The following is a 12329-nucleotide window of genomic DNA, read 5'->3' on the forward strand; positions in this document are numbered from 1 at the left end:
AGAAATGGATGATATCTTTTGCTGTGGGATTCATAGCTATATTCATTTGGATTGTCATGGAAATAACATGTCACGGGCTTTTAATAAGGCTGCCTTCTTTTAGTAAAATCTTTTAGTAAGGATGTTTATGAACAAGTTACCAAAAAAAAAAGAAAGAAAACGCTCATGCGGAGAAAATTGCAACTCCTTCTGCCCCAATAAAAATAATAATAATATTAATAATTTCCATGCAAACCACAAAGTTTTGGAAATTCATTTTAACTCTTTGGATTTCATAATTGGACCAAAATAATCTTGATCTTTCTCCCCATGTGCCCCTTACAGAAAGACTCTCAAATGATCCATGAAATAAAGGAGACCGTCATGATAGAAAGTTTTACTAGGAAAGTAGCTAGTTTATAAAAGTTTCACATGGGTAATATCTTCTTGGTGTGCCTTAGAGGCAGGAGGAAAAACCCTAATTGCATTCAATATTTAGCAGCTTCCTAAATTCTGATCTGAAAAACAAATGTCTTGAGAATCAATCAGTGACGGTTAGATTTTTTTCTGTATAATATATTCAGATTTTTTTCCTTGGAATTGAAAAAGATTACAGGTTCTGGAAACCTCAGAAAGTAGAGAATGTCTTCAAGTGCTATATTTTAAGACTATTTGAAATATAGACTTTAAATGCTTACAGTATGCATGATGCTTCCAGTTTTACTGAAACTATTTTGTTTTCTTCCAGGTGAATCTGGATTGGGAAAATCAACATTAATCAACTCACTATTCTTAACAGAATTGTATTCCCCGGAGTATCCAGGTCCTTCACACAGAATTAAAAAGACTGTACAGGTATGTGGAGGGGGAGAATTGCAACTTTAACAATGTAACTTGCAATTTAGTGACATAGGCAATACATTATGTAAGTACATTTGTTTAAATGAGATCAGCCATAATTTGGAACTCTAGGAAATATATAATAAGCGTCATTCAGTGTATGTTAGCTACACAAAACTTAGCGTTGTGGAACTTGTAGCCCACTGAAGTGCAGGATCCCTTGTATGCTGCCTGTATTCTGGAAAAATCAACATGGATGCAGTCCCATTAGAAAATGTAAGGTTTTAAAGTGGTCAAATGGTTGCAAACTTCTATAGAAATACTAAAATGTGCACTAAAACTTGAGTGCTTAAGGCAGGCTTGCAGAAAGTTTTCTTTTAAAGGGCGTGAGACAAGTGCAAAGATCTATTTTATAAAGGTAGGCAACAGTCTTCTGCAACCTGGATCCACTGTTACCTCCTAAAAATAGTTACTCTGAAACTTAACTGGGTCTGGGGTAAAAATGGCAGATCTCAAGTGCTAAACTTACTTAGGCAAAGAAAATGTTACCACAAGTACATGACAAACTGTAATATTAAAGCCAAAGCCTGAAAAATTAACACAATCCATTAATTTGTATAATATTTTGCTGCTAGCTTTATTTCTCAAGAGAAGCAGCGTGCTTTTTGTATTACAGAAAGATCGCTTTTGTAATCTATAGTTAAATAACCTCTTGATGTTGTGACTAGTATAGGAAATGACTACTTTTCAGTGGGGTATTTTTCTACCTACGCAGCTGAACAACTGAGTAAGATGATGTGAGCTCTGTTCATCTTTCTTGGTGCAAGTCTGACTTGCTTTTCTTTAAGTGCTTTTCTTTAAGCACTTAGCCTTCAATTAATCTAATTTTATACTGATATGGACCAGGGGGTGCTCACGACTGCTGCCCTTGTCCTGCAGTCCTTCCTCTGACTGTGAAACATGGCAGGGTCTCAGATCACCTCAACTGTTGGAAGTAATTATGTCCTTATAAAGTTGTTATAAAGTGATTAGGCATTAAGTTTGAATTAGTAAGTACTCTGGACATTAAGTAATAGCTTTCAAACTTGATGCGTTTTTTTTCAATCTCAATTTCATTGAATAACTGCTTCAGTGCTGTGATCTCCTGGCTTCAGTGTTGGGGCGGGGAAAAAGGGGATTATTTTATTATGCAGTCTTAGCTCCTTCGGTAATTACCAAAGAGCCAAGAAGTTAGTTATGCTGTTATTTAAGATGGCTGAACTAAATTGCTTGTCAGTTAGTTAAAGATCAGCCTTGAGAATCCTAATACAAAATGTTTGTTGCAGAATATCAGGGTTTGGGTGTTTGTTTTTTGAAGAAAAGTTTTGGAAATCCTTATTTGACTATATATTTAAATTTGTCTAAGGTTTGATCATGTGTGTATTAGCCTAGTTTATCATTTTGATAGAAAACCACAATAAAATTGACTCAAAATTATTAAAAGAGGTATTTGACTTATTTGAATTGAGTGTTACATTTATGTACCTTTTTCAGAGAGATGTGTAGAGGGATGCAAATAGTTAAGCTCTGACTTACCACACTTTAACGCAAGATAGTGAAGCTCTGTGAACACTGGAAGAACTTTGTAAAAGAATAACTTGTTCTTTTTAGTGGAAGAGAGATTTACTGTGATTTCATTATTGTTGATTAAACACTGGTGGTTGAAGCTAAACCAATTCAGGTTATAGTCACCTAAACTTTGGCTTAAGGAACTGAAGGGGATCTTGGATTCCCTGCTATTGGAAAATTTCTAATTGGGAAAAATCATAGGAAGAAATTGAATAAAAATGAGCAGCAAAAGTTGCAGGACACTTTTTAAAGATAACACCATCCAGCCAACTCTGACTAGTAGTAGTTTGTTGAGAGGAAAGCTAAAGTTAAGCTGTGTATATGCTGATTTGGGAATCTGAATTAAATTCTTCCATTGGGTAGGTAGCAGGATTAGATGATGGGGAGGGGTTGTTTGTTTTCTTCTTTGTTTGTTTTCCTCTTTCCTCCCCTTCCGTTGTGTAGACAAAAGCCTTGGAGGGTCATGGAGAGTTAGCTGAAATTGTTTACAGTAGTGATTTAGAGTCTATTAGGATTTAGCAAATAACTGACTGGCTTACAGAATGTGTAAAGGCAACCCCTGTCTTGGGGACCGTTGCTTACTTTATATAGCAAGGGCATTTAATATTCTGATCAAATAAACTTGTAGTGCAACTTTGCTTTGCTTTACTTGCAGCAACTTCTTGTGATGACTGAAAAATCAGTAAGCATAGCATGTGTATTGAAAAATAAAACTGTCTTTCAGTGTGAGTATTTAAGTGAGCATAAAACTATTTCCTACCACAACCTTAGCAATTGCCTGTGCCAGCAACTGTGGCTGATGTGCATGTGATTCTAGTCAAATATTAAGTCAAAGAATTAACGGTGAGAACCACTGTTAGTATTCAGGGGTTTTGTACTGTGTGCCAGATCTTTCTAAGCTGAAATTCAGGACATTAAGGTTTTTCTACAGTTATTTACCCTTAGGTACCAGGTACCGAGTTGCTCAATGTTTAGGTGGATTAGAACAACCCTTGGTTGAAGAGGACAAGAAGAAGAAAATTTTTTTTTGCTCTCAGTGACCTAAATTTTGGTAGACCCTTGGGTGAAACTGTAGTGATACTAAAAGATACAGTGGTGACCTATTGATTTGTTTTGTAGAACACAAATGAGACAGGCCGCCAGAGCACCCTAAAATCTTGGTGGTAATAATTCCCTACTCTTAATGAAATGGGAACCACTTATTGATGGATAAATACATTCCATTCCACTTGGATAATTACAATCTGTGGTTTGGACAGTGCTTGAAAGCAACAGTTTAATGTTGTTTTATGATCCTATTCATTTCATGGAAAAAATAGCAAAAACAGTTGATAGTAGCTGACCTGATGTCAGATGAATTCAAAGGAAACTCCTTCAGAAATGATGAGGTATGAAATGTTTTCTCTGAACATCATTTAACTATCTGAAATGGGAGCACGGTAAAGGATCGTTTAATCCGTTCAAAGTGGTCAAGCTCCAACTATGCAACTGCACAGAATTCTGTGCAGTGCTGCGAAACAGGCAGGGTGACCCAGTTAACTGGAGTGCATGGGAAAATGGCCATTTGGAATAGATTTTTTTAAATAAAAGTTTTAAATTCCAAGACTCGAACTAATGTTTTCCATGAATCCCTTGGGGATACTTGTAAAGCCAGATGATAGGATGCATTTGGAGTCTTAAGCATGAATGACACTAGTTTACAGTGATTTTTCTGGATCTTTTCCAGATGTTGCTGCTTTCTGTGTCTTTGACCATATATGGACATATTAATTTAGGTCACAACAAAAAATAACTTTACAGAGACTTTGAGGGCAGGTTTTCCTTAAGTTTCTTATCAACTCTCTCTTATAGTATATAGTGGATACAGTCTAACCATCCATAACCCAGGTGTAGGGCACTGAATTTGACCCATTAATCTTTCTTGTTCTGTAAGTAATAGAAAGCCCTGCTCTGATAGCAAGATACCCACCTGAGTTTATGAAAATCTTTATTTTTGTGGGGATGAAGATAAAATCCTCATCTAGATGCCCTACGTAAGAGATGAGGACTGTCTGCAGAGATACACAGAGATACAGTTGACTTCACAGATTTACTCACCCTGAAATTTTACAAGCATACAGAATCAGGAAAAACACTTGATCTGGCATTTCTAAAAATCTCCTTGCTTTCCTTTGTCTTTGTTATAAATACGCATTCAAGATACATATTTTTTTCCTTTGCAAACGCATGCTACTGTGAGCGCCTAGTTACTTAATGGGTTTGTTTTTGGGGTAAGTCTGTGATGAATAAGACTGAGATCTTGTAGTGCTGGGCAAAAGTAGAAACATGAACATTATCTGTAGTATTTTGAAAGTGTTACGGCCTTGTATACTTTAAGAGAGCTTGATTATATTGAGGATTGTGTGTTTACTGTATACAAGATAGCAAGAAAAATTCAAGGGATCAGAAGTTAATCTCCTTCATGCTAAAGTTTATGAGTAGTAACCTCTTGGCTGGGTTGCCTGCGTGGCTGGGGATTACGGCCCCGAGTTCTGGCAAAAACTTTGTGCAAAAACTTTTGTCTGTAGAACTCCTGAAGGAAAAAATACATTCACCAAGCAATGACAATTTAAGTTTAAAAAAGTTTCATACACTCCCAGGTTCTCACTTCCAGCTTTGGGCTGGATGCTTGTGGAAGGCTAGGTGTTTTACAGACAGTGGAAGGGTGACTTGGTGTTGTCTAAGCCTGGTTGCTTAAGGGCTTTTTAACTTTGCAGCTAGGTCTGCTTGGGTAGAAGGTTGGACTAGCTGGTCTCTAGCTGGTCTGTAGCAGTGACTGCCATCCCGATAGCGCGGTGCTGGGGATCCTTGTTCCATCAGTATGTTTGTTTATGAAGCTCGTGCCACAGCTTGTGCTGTAGACACCCATGGTAGCACTGAATTCATTTGCTGAGACCCAGGAGCAAAATGGATTGATCTGGCTTGGCACATAGGGCCAGCAGAACTGCTACTGCTGAGTAGCAGAAAATAGCAGATGGATTCTACATACCCAGAGGTTAAATATGTCCAGTTCTGGGCTCCACAGTACAAGAGGGATGTGCAGCTGCTGGAGAGAGTCTACCGCAGAGCTATGAGATTGATCAGAGGCCTGGACATCTGCCCTATGAGGAGAGACTGAGGGAGCTGGGCCTGTTCAGCCTGGAGAAGAGAAGGCTGAGAGGGGATCTCGTCAGTGTCTATAAGGACCTCAAGGGAGGCAGTGAGGAGGATGGTGCTGGCCTCTTTTCAGTGGTGGCCACCGACAGAACTAGAGGAAACGGCCAGAAACTGAAGCATCAAAAGTTCCACAGGAACCTAAGGAAAAATTTATTAGCACTGAGGGTGACAGCACTGGAACAGGCTGCCCAGGGAGGTTGTGGAGTCTCCTTCTCTGGAGATCTTCAAAACCCGCTTGGACGCAGTCCTGTGCCACGTGCTTTAGGTGACCCTACGTGTGCAGGGGGGTTGGACTAGATGACCTCTAGAGGTCCCTTCCAATCCTAAGCATTCTATGATTCTATTCTGTGAAACAGGGAGCTTTTTCAGCAGTGATTTCTGTTTTTTTCTGTATCCTCTTTTGAACTTTGGTCAGTGTTTTACTTGTGCAGGAGCTGGATTCAGCTTTCCACAGCGGTGTTCACCTTGCAGATTTAGGCAGCACTCGCAACGTGTTTTCAGGTGTGCTTGTGAGCTCGTCCTTCTAGGCTGTTTAATGTCAGGAGTGAGTGCAAGCAGCTGGGTGACATTGGCACCATCTCTGTGAAACCTCCAGGAGCTGGTCCAGAGGCCCTCCAGACAGGACTGGCTGCCGAGTTTCTGCTCTCCATAACTTAACTAGTGGGTGGTGTTATTGCAGAGGTTCACTCCAAGTTATTTGCTATATATTTCTTTTCTCCCCCTAGCTGGGGATTGAGGGGGTAAGACTGACAATTGATAGTTTGCCATAAATGTCTCCCTACTCAGTCGTGTAGGGCCACTTCCAATCACAAACAAGTGCCTAGCTCGGTTGATACCAGTATTCACAACCTCTTAATGCTGGGGTGTGTTTTTGATTAGATATCTGGAAAAGTGTCACTAATAATTTAATAGAAATTGTTTTAGCATCAGAAGAACCACGATTAAATGCATGAGCACTTTGGAAAGAGTCAAAATTCTGATATGAACTTGTCATTTCCTATGGTCAGGGATCCACACGGAAAACACTGTGGTTAGAATTGGTTGTTGTTGTGGGTTGTTTTTTTGTGATGAGGTTGGAAGGCATCACAGGAAGGCATCACTTTCTAGGATTTCCAAAATGTTGTTATGTAATTTTGACAAGTATTATGTCTAGAATTAGAATTATCAGAATATCGGAATATATCATAATACTTGCTTGCATACTAGTGTGAATTTTTGTTCAGGATTTTCCTCTTTCAACAAGAGATAAAATCTTAAGGCACACTATATACCTAGACAAGTTCCTTTATCACTAATATATATTTAAAGAATGACCCATTTTTAAATGTAAAAATATAATTAATATCAAAATAATTGGGATTTCTTCCCCAAAGAAGCAATCAGAACCCCTGCGAAGCGGAAGGGTTGGCTCTTCTGTGTAAGAATTCTAATTCATTGAATGCTTTTCCTAGTGTTAAAATGAAGTGGCTAAATTGCTAAATACTTAATCTTATTCATTTTGCAGGTCGAGCAGTCGAAAGTTTTAATCAAAGAAGGTGGTGTGCAGTTACTACTTACAATAGTTGACACACCAGGGTTTGGCGATGCTGTGGATAATAGTAATTGGTAAGAATTTTTTTGTGTGTGTTTGCTTAAAAAATATTTTGAATTATGTTTTTTATATATATATATATATATATATATATGTATTTCCTGGTGGTGTTTTTAAAATGCACACTTCAATCTTCAGTTTAAGTGTTGATGCCTTTAAATTTGTGTAATTCCATTAGCTTAAAACTTTGAGTACTGTAGTTCTGATCATATTTTAATCAAATTACAATAGCAATTGGCTTCTCTCTAACTGCATTTAAAGTAAACAGAATATCTAGTTCTTTGGAATATTGGATTCAGTACTCACAATATACTGAGCCTGCTTGCATCCTTCACAAGAATTGTCCAGTAAAGCATATTCCTGTGGTTGCTGTTCTTAAGTGTTCTGTTTAATGCTATTACAGTAAAAGTAATTGTGTTTGAAAGTTTTTTTTTGTTGGTTGTTTGGTTGTGAACTCACAGATAGTAGCTCAGAACTAGATGATTTGATTGTCTGTTGAGGAGACTTAAACTAGACCTAGCTGAATATCTTAATTTAAAAAAAAAAAAAAAAAAGAGTCTCAGGAAAATAGTGTGCATCTATTTCTTTGCAAAGTTGGACTTTTTCACCTAAGTGATCTAACATTTTTATTCATGTAATCTCTGCAGTTGGCAGCCTGTTATCGACTACATTGACAGTAAATTTGAGGACTACCTGAATGCAGAATCCCGAGTGAACAGACGGCAGATGCCAGATAATAGAGTGCAGTGTTGTTTATATTTCATTGCTCCTTCAGGACATGGGTTAGTATCCGGGTGTTTCATGTTCCCTCCCTCTGGCTTTATCTCGGAAGAACATCCAGACTTTGGCATTCTTAATTACGCAAAGTCCCAGATAGGATTTTCTTAATGGCCTGCAGACCATGTTTAAGTTTGAAGACGAGTTTACTTTGGTTTGTCAAACATAAGCAAGGCAAGCTAGTAATAAGTTAGAATACCAGAGAACATGATCACACTTTAATTACATAGCAAGAAAAATGGTCCTGGCACTTGTGAGTAGTTGTGTATTTTTAACTGCTCCAGTACTCCTTGTGTGATGTATTTCTCTTTTGTCCAAAAGACAATTTTGTCCAGTTTATTTATATTGAAGTGTAGAAGCTGGTTTGCAGCATTTTTTTTCCAGGGATTTCCAGCATTTTTGCATGGATTTTTCCTTTTGATCGTCAAACCCTTCCTCCGAGTTTAATGATAAATCGAATATGGGAAGTTTCATGCATCTTTGGCACTAAAGGATGCTTTAATTCGGCTGGCACTTAATTCTGTGTCTAGTGAGTTGAAAATTCCAGTATAGATGTTCTGCATTTTTTTTCCTGCTATTATGCAATCTGCTACCCACTTTATGTTTTTAACTTGATCAGGCCTCTATCTAGTGGTAGAGCAAGAGAACTGCATTTCCAGTGCATGCTGGATACAGGTTGTATTATATCTGCAGTTGGTTGCTTAGCGTTTGGTCATGGTATTATAATTAGTTACATTTGTCAGAGACATTTTAATGTATATCTTGATAACTAGAAAGAGGATGAGTAGCCTTATGCAAACTCTTCTATCATGTGTATCAAAAGCAGCAAAACCTACTTGAAGAAAATAATGAACTTTTAAGGAATATTCCTGAAGCAGTAGAAAATGCCAGCCATTACATTCAGTTTTTGTAGCTGACATCACAATGCTTTCACTCCTTCTCACCTTCAGAATCTGGAAAGAAATCAACTTTGGAGGGTGATAGAAAAAGTTTCTTATGTGAACACGTCTTAATCATTTGACATTTTGGTCACAAGTAATAAATAGCACTTTTTGGCTACTTACATATAGGATAGCCAGTTTTAAATGCAAACATCTGAGTTCTCGGTAGATACTGTTTTATTACTTGTGCCAAATTATAATATTGTTTAAGTACGGAGAAAACGGTGCATTTTTTGTTTTTCTCATTTTTGGAGGGAGTGTAGCTTTCAGATGTTTTTCCAGAAAAAAAAAAGTCTTTCAATTCCTGTAGTAAATGATAGGAATTGTCATGTAATTGAGGAACTAAGCTGGGCACCGAGGACATTGGTGCCTCTGTTGCCCTCCATTTGCTCCTGAACTAGCAGTTTAGCTGTGAGGCTTTTAGTTTTGGGGCTTTTGGGGGAGCAAGGAGAGACACCTGCGTGTAGGTGGCTTTCCGAGCGCGGGCACAGGGGAAAGCACATCAAGGTAAAAACATGGCCAGACCTGCCTTTTTAAACTCTACGTGCATTATTGTTAGCAATTGAATGGAAATATTTTGTGAAGCCGAAAAACTCGGTGGCCCACAGAAAATGTTGAAGTGCAGCTAAATACGTTTTCCTTAACAGGGAAAAGAGGTTAGACTCTTTGAGTACTTATATATCTTTGAGGAGTTCCAATTCCTGCTACGAACTCAGAATGCTGTAGTCATTGTTAGCACATCTGGCTTTCATAACACTGGAAAACTTGGTATTTGTTTGTGGGAAGAAACAACTTTTCCTTTTCACAGACAAAGGTTACAAGGTGATTGGGAATGTGTAATCATTCTGTTGCAAGAATCAAGCTTCTTGCATTGTATGAAGCAAATTGTGTAAATTGGGTCTTGGAGGAGCTATTTAAGTGCCTGCCAGTCTTGCTTAGTTGTCTTGCAAAACCTTAGCGTGAAAGTTAAACGTGCAGGAATCCTGCACATTTATCTTGAGGGAATGGGGAAGCCTGCGTGGCCTTTGCTAGTGTATCCTCCCCACGGCCTGACAGTCCCCGAAATAGGCCTGCCTGAACCTATTTTTAACAGATTTTTTTTCTTAACCAGTACAAGACTTGAAGTGTTTTTGTTCGGTTTTTGATAGGGCCTGAAGAATACGGTGGGAAAATGAGGAATGTCAGAGTGTCTTTTTTTTAGTGACACTAATATTACTGTGGAACTTGTTTTAAGACGACTGTCTCTTTTGCTTAGCAGTAATTTGCTGCATCTCCCTATTGCCATTTGCAGTCACATATTGTGTGTGTGCCTGTTTAATGGGTGATAAATGGATCTGTCCTTAGTGTTCAAGGTAACATGCCATTAACTTGTTTGGTTACTCATCAATCCTTTTCTTTCTTTCTTTTTTTTTTTTTTTTTTTTTTTTCAATGTGTGAAATAATCTTGCTTAAATTCTTTAATGACTCCCTTAGGGCCAAAAATATGCTGTAATTCTAGAGCATTATTATATTAAAACCAGTGGCTTTACTTTAGCAAGCAGAGGAAGTTGACCGCTTGGTACATATTAGTGGTGTTTGCGTATGTGTTAGGTGTTTTTTTGCTGTATTTGGGTTTTTTTAGATAATATGCTTGACTCTTGTCATCCACTTTTCTAATTTTTTTTTTTTTTTTGCTGTGCACGGTGAATTAGAGGTGAGGTGATACATGTATGTGCAGGCTACAGTGTTAGTTCTCTCCGTCAGTTTAAAGAATAAAAAAAAAACCCTTGCAGCTTGCTTTCAGAAAAGAGCATATCAATAAACGTGTTTTTCAGAAAATGAAACCCATGTATGTGAACAGAGAACGATTCAGAATCATAAACTCATACCAGGCAGGTGTTAGATGAGAACATCCTCCATTTGGGGACATAAGGACTCTCTATGAAGCTAGTAACCTTAGCTCTTTCTTAAATGAATATAATTTCAGCTAGCAAAGATCTCGTGACTGCTAGTATCTTTAATTTATTACTCTCTAATAGTGTGTAGTGCTTGAAGATTTCCTATACGAATTGCAAGTAGCCTTTTAAATTTTATTCAACCATTTATAACTCATAAATCAGTGTCTTAAAACTAGTTCTCAAGACAAACCTTGGCTCATTTGTATATTCTTGATTAATATTAACTGCAAGGCTTTAATACTGTCTTTCAGACTTAAGCCTTTGGATATAGAGTTTATGAAGCGCCTGCATGAAAAAGTGAATATCATTCCACTTATTGCCAAAGCAGACACACTTACACCTGAGGAATGCCAACAGTTTAAAAAACAGGTAAGTTAAAAGATCAATATTTACAGCATGAGATAGTTCAGCAAGTTGGTCCCTATGGAAATGGTGAGATTTAACTTCTCCTATGCTAAGTTTAAACCCTGAAGCAACAACTTGAGACAGCAAAGCTAAGTAATTTATATCTCTAGACTTAATTACACTTCTTGGCGAAATAATCTTGCTCCTTTTCCTTAGGGGAAGAGGTTTTAAGTGTAGTACGATTCTTGGCAATGGAAGTATTTCATTGTTGAAGATAAAAATCAGTAAGGTAGAAGAGAACATTCAACATCTAGGAGCTTAACAAAAATGTTTAAAAAAAAGTAGAAAAAGGGGGTTTTGTTCATTGTATTAAAGCATTCACTTCCAGGTTGGTGTGCTATATATATTAAAAAAAAAAAAAACACATCAGGCACCAGATGAATAACAGTATATTGTGCTGTAAAACAACTCTTGCAATGCATTTTAAAGATACTGAGAGAATATTAACATTGATGCAACTGAAATAGTTTATTCTCTGTATTTGTAGAATAAACTTGGTATGGATTTTTTCCAAGTGGTTTATATTTATTTCAGTTATGTGATCAGAGTAGAACACTTAGTTCTTTCCTGTGTTTTAGGATGAGGAGGAGGAGGACACACAGCAGGACAAGACAAGGCATGAAGCTCTCTTTATTAAACTGTGTCCAGTTCTAGTTTAAAAGCACAGGGTTTCTGAAAAGAAATTGGCGTGAGGACATGATGTGTGCAAAGCTGTTAAAGTCTGAAAATGAAATGATATTTTCTCCCTGGGAGAAATATAGGCCAGATGCTATAGACATAAAGTTCTCTTTGGTTGCATTCCATGTTTTTGATATAATTTAATATGGAGGAAAGAGGAGAGAAAGCAAATATTTATTAATGCATATTGTTGCTTTATAAACAAGTTGAAATTATGTAGGACAGACTAACTTAAATCAAAGTTTTAAAATAAATCATTGCATACTTTGCAAACTTACCTTCTTTCCAGGTTTGCAAATGCATGAACCAAAAATAACCCCCAAGGCACCGCCATGTAACTGTCAGCTAAATTGTCTTTTTTTTTTTTTTTTTCCATTT

General features: G+C 37.4%; 1 protein-coding gene across 2 annotated transcripts in view; it reads left to right on the forward strand.

The window, feature by feature from the left end:
• The window catches only part of SEPTIN7 (septin 7), a 54460-nt gene that overhangs the window by 26739 nt on the left and 15392 nt on the right, over positions 1-12329 (forward strand). For both annotated transcript variants that reach the window (XM_088521099.1, XM_088521100.1), the window contains exons 2-5: positions 728-834; positions 7127-7227; positions 7861-7995; positions 11120-11237. In XM_088521099.1, the coding sequence (XP_088377225.1) occupies positions 728-834; positions 7127-7227; positions 7861-7995; positions 11120-11237 (461 nt within the window). The remainder of the gene's footprint in view (positions 1-727; positions 835-7126; positions 7228-7860; positions 7996-11119; positions 11238-12329) is intronic.

This window comes from Tinamus guttatus, unplaced genomic scaffold (assembly GCF_059628265.1).
Source record: "Tinamus guttatus ecotype Peru unplaced genomic scaffold, ASM5962826v1 Tinamus_guttatus_pri_ptg000115l, whole genome shotgun sequence".
Classification (NCBI taxonomy): domain Eukaryota; kingdom Metazoa; phylum Chordata; class Aves; order Tinamiformes; family Tinamidae; genus Tinamus; species Tinamus guttatus.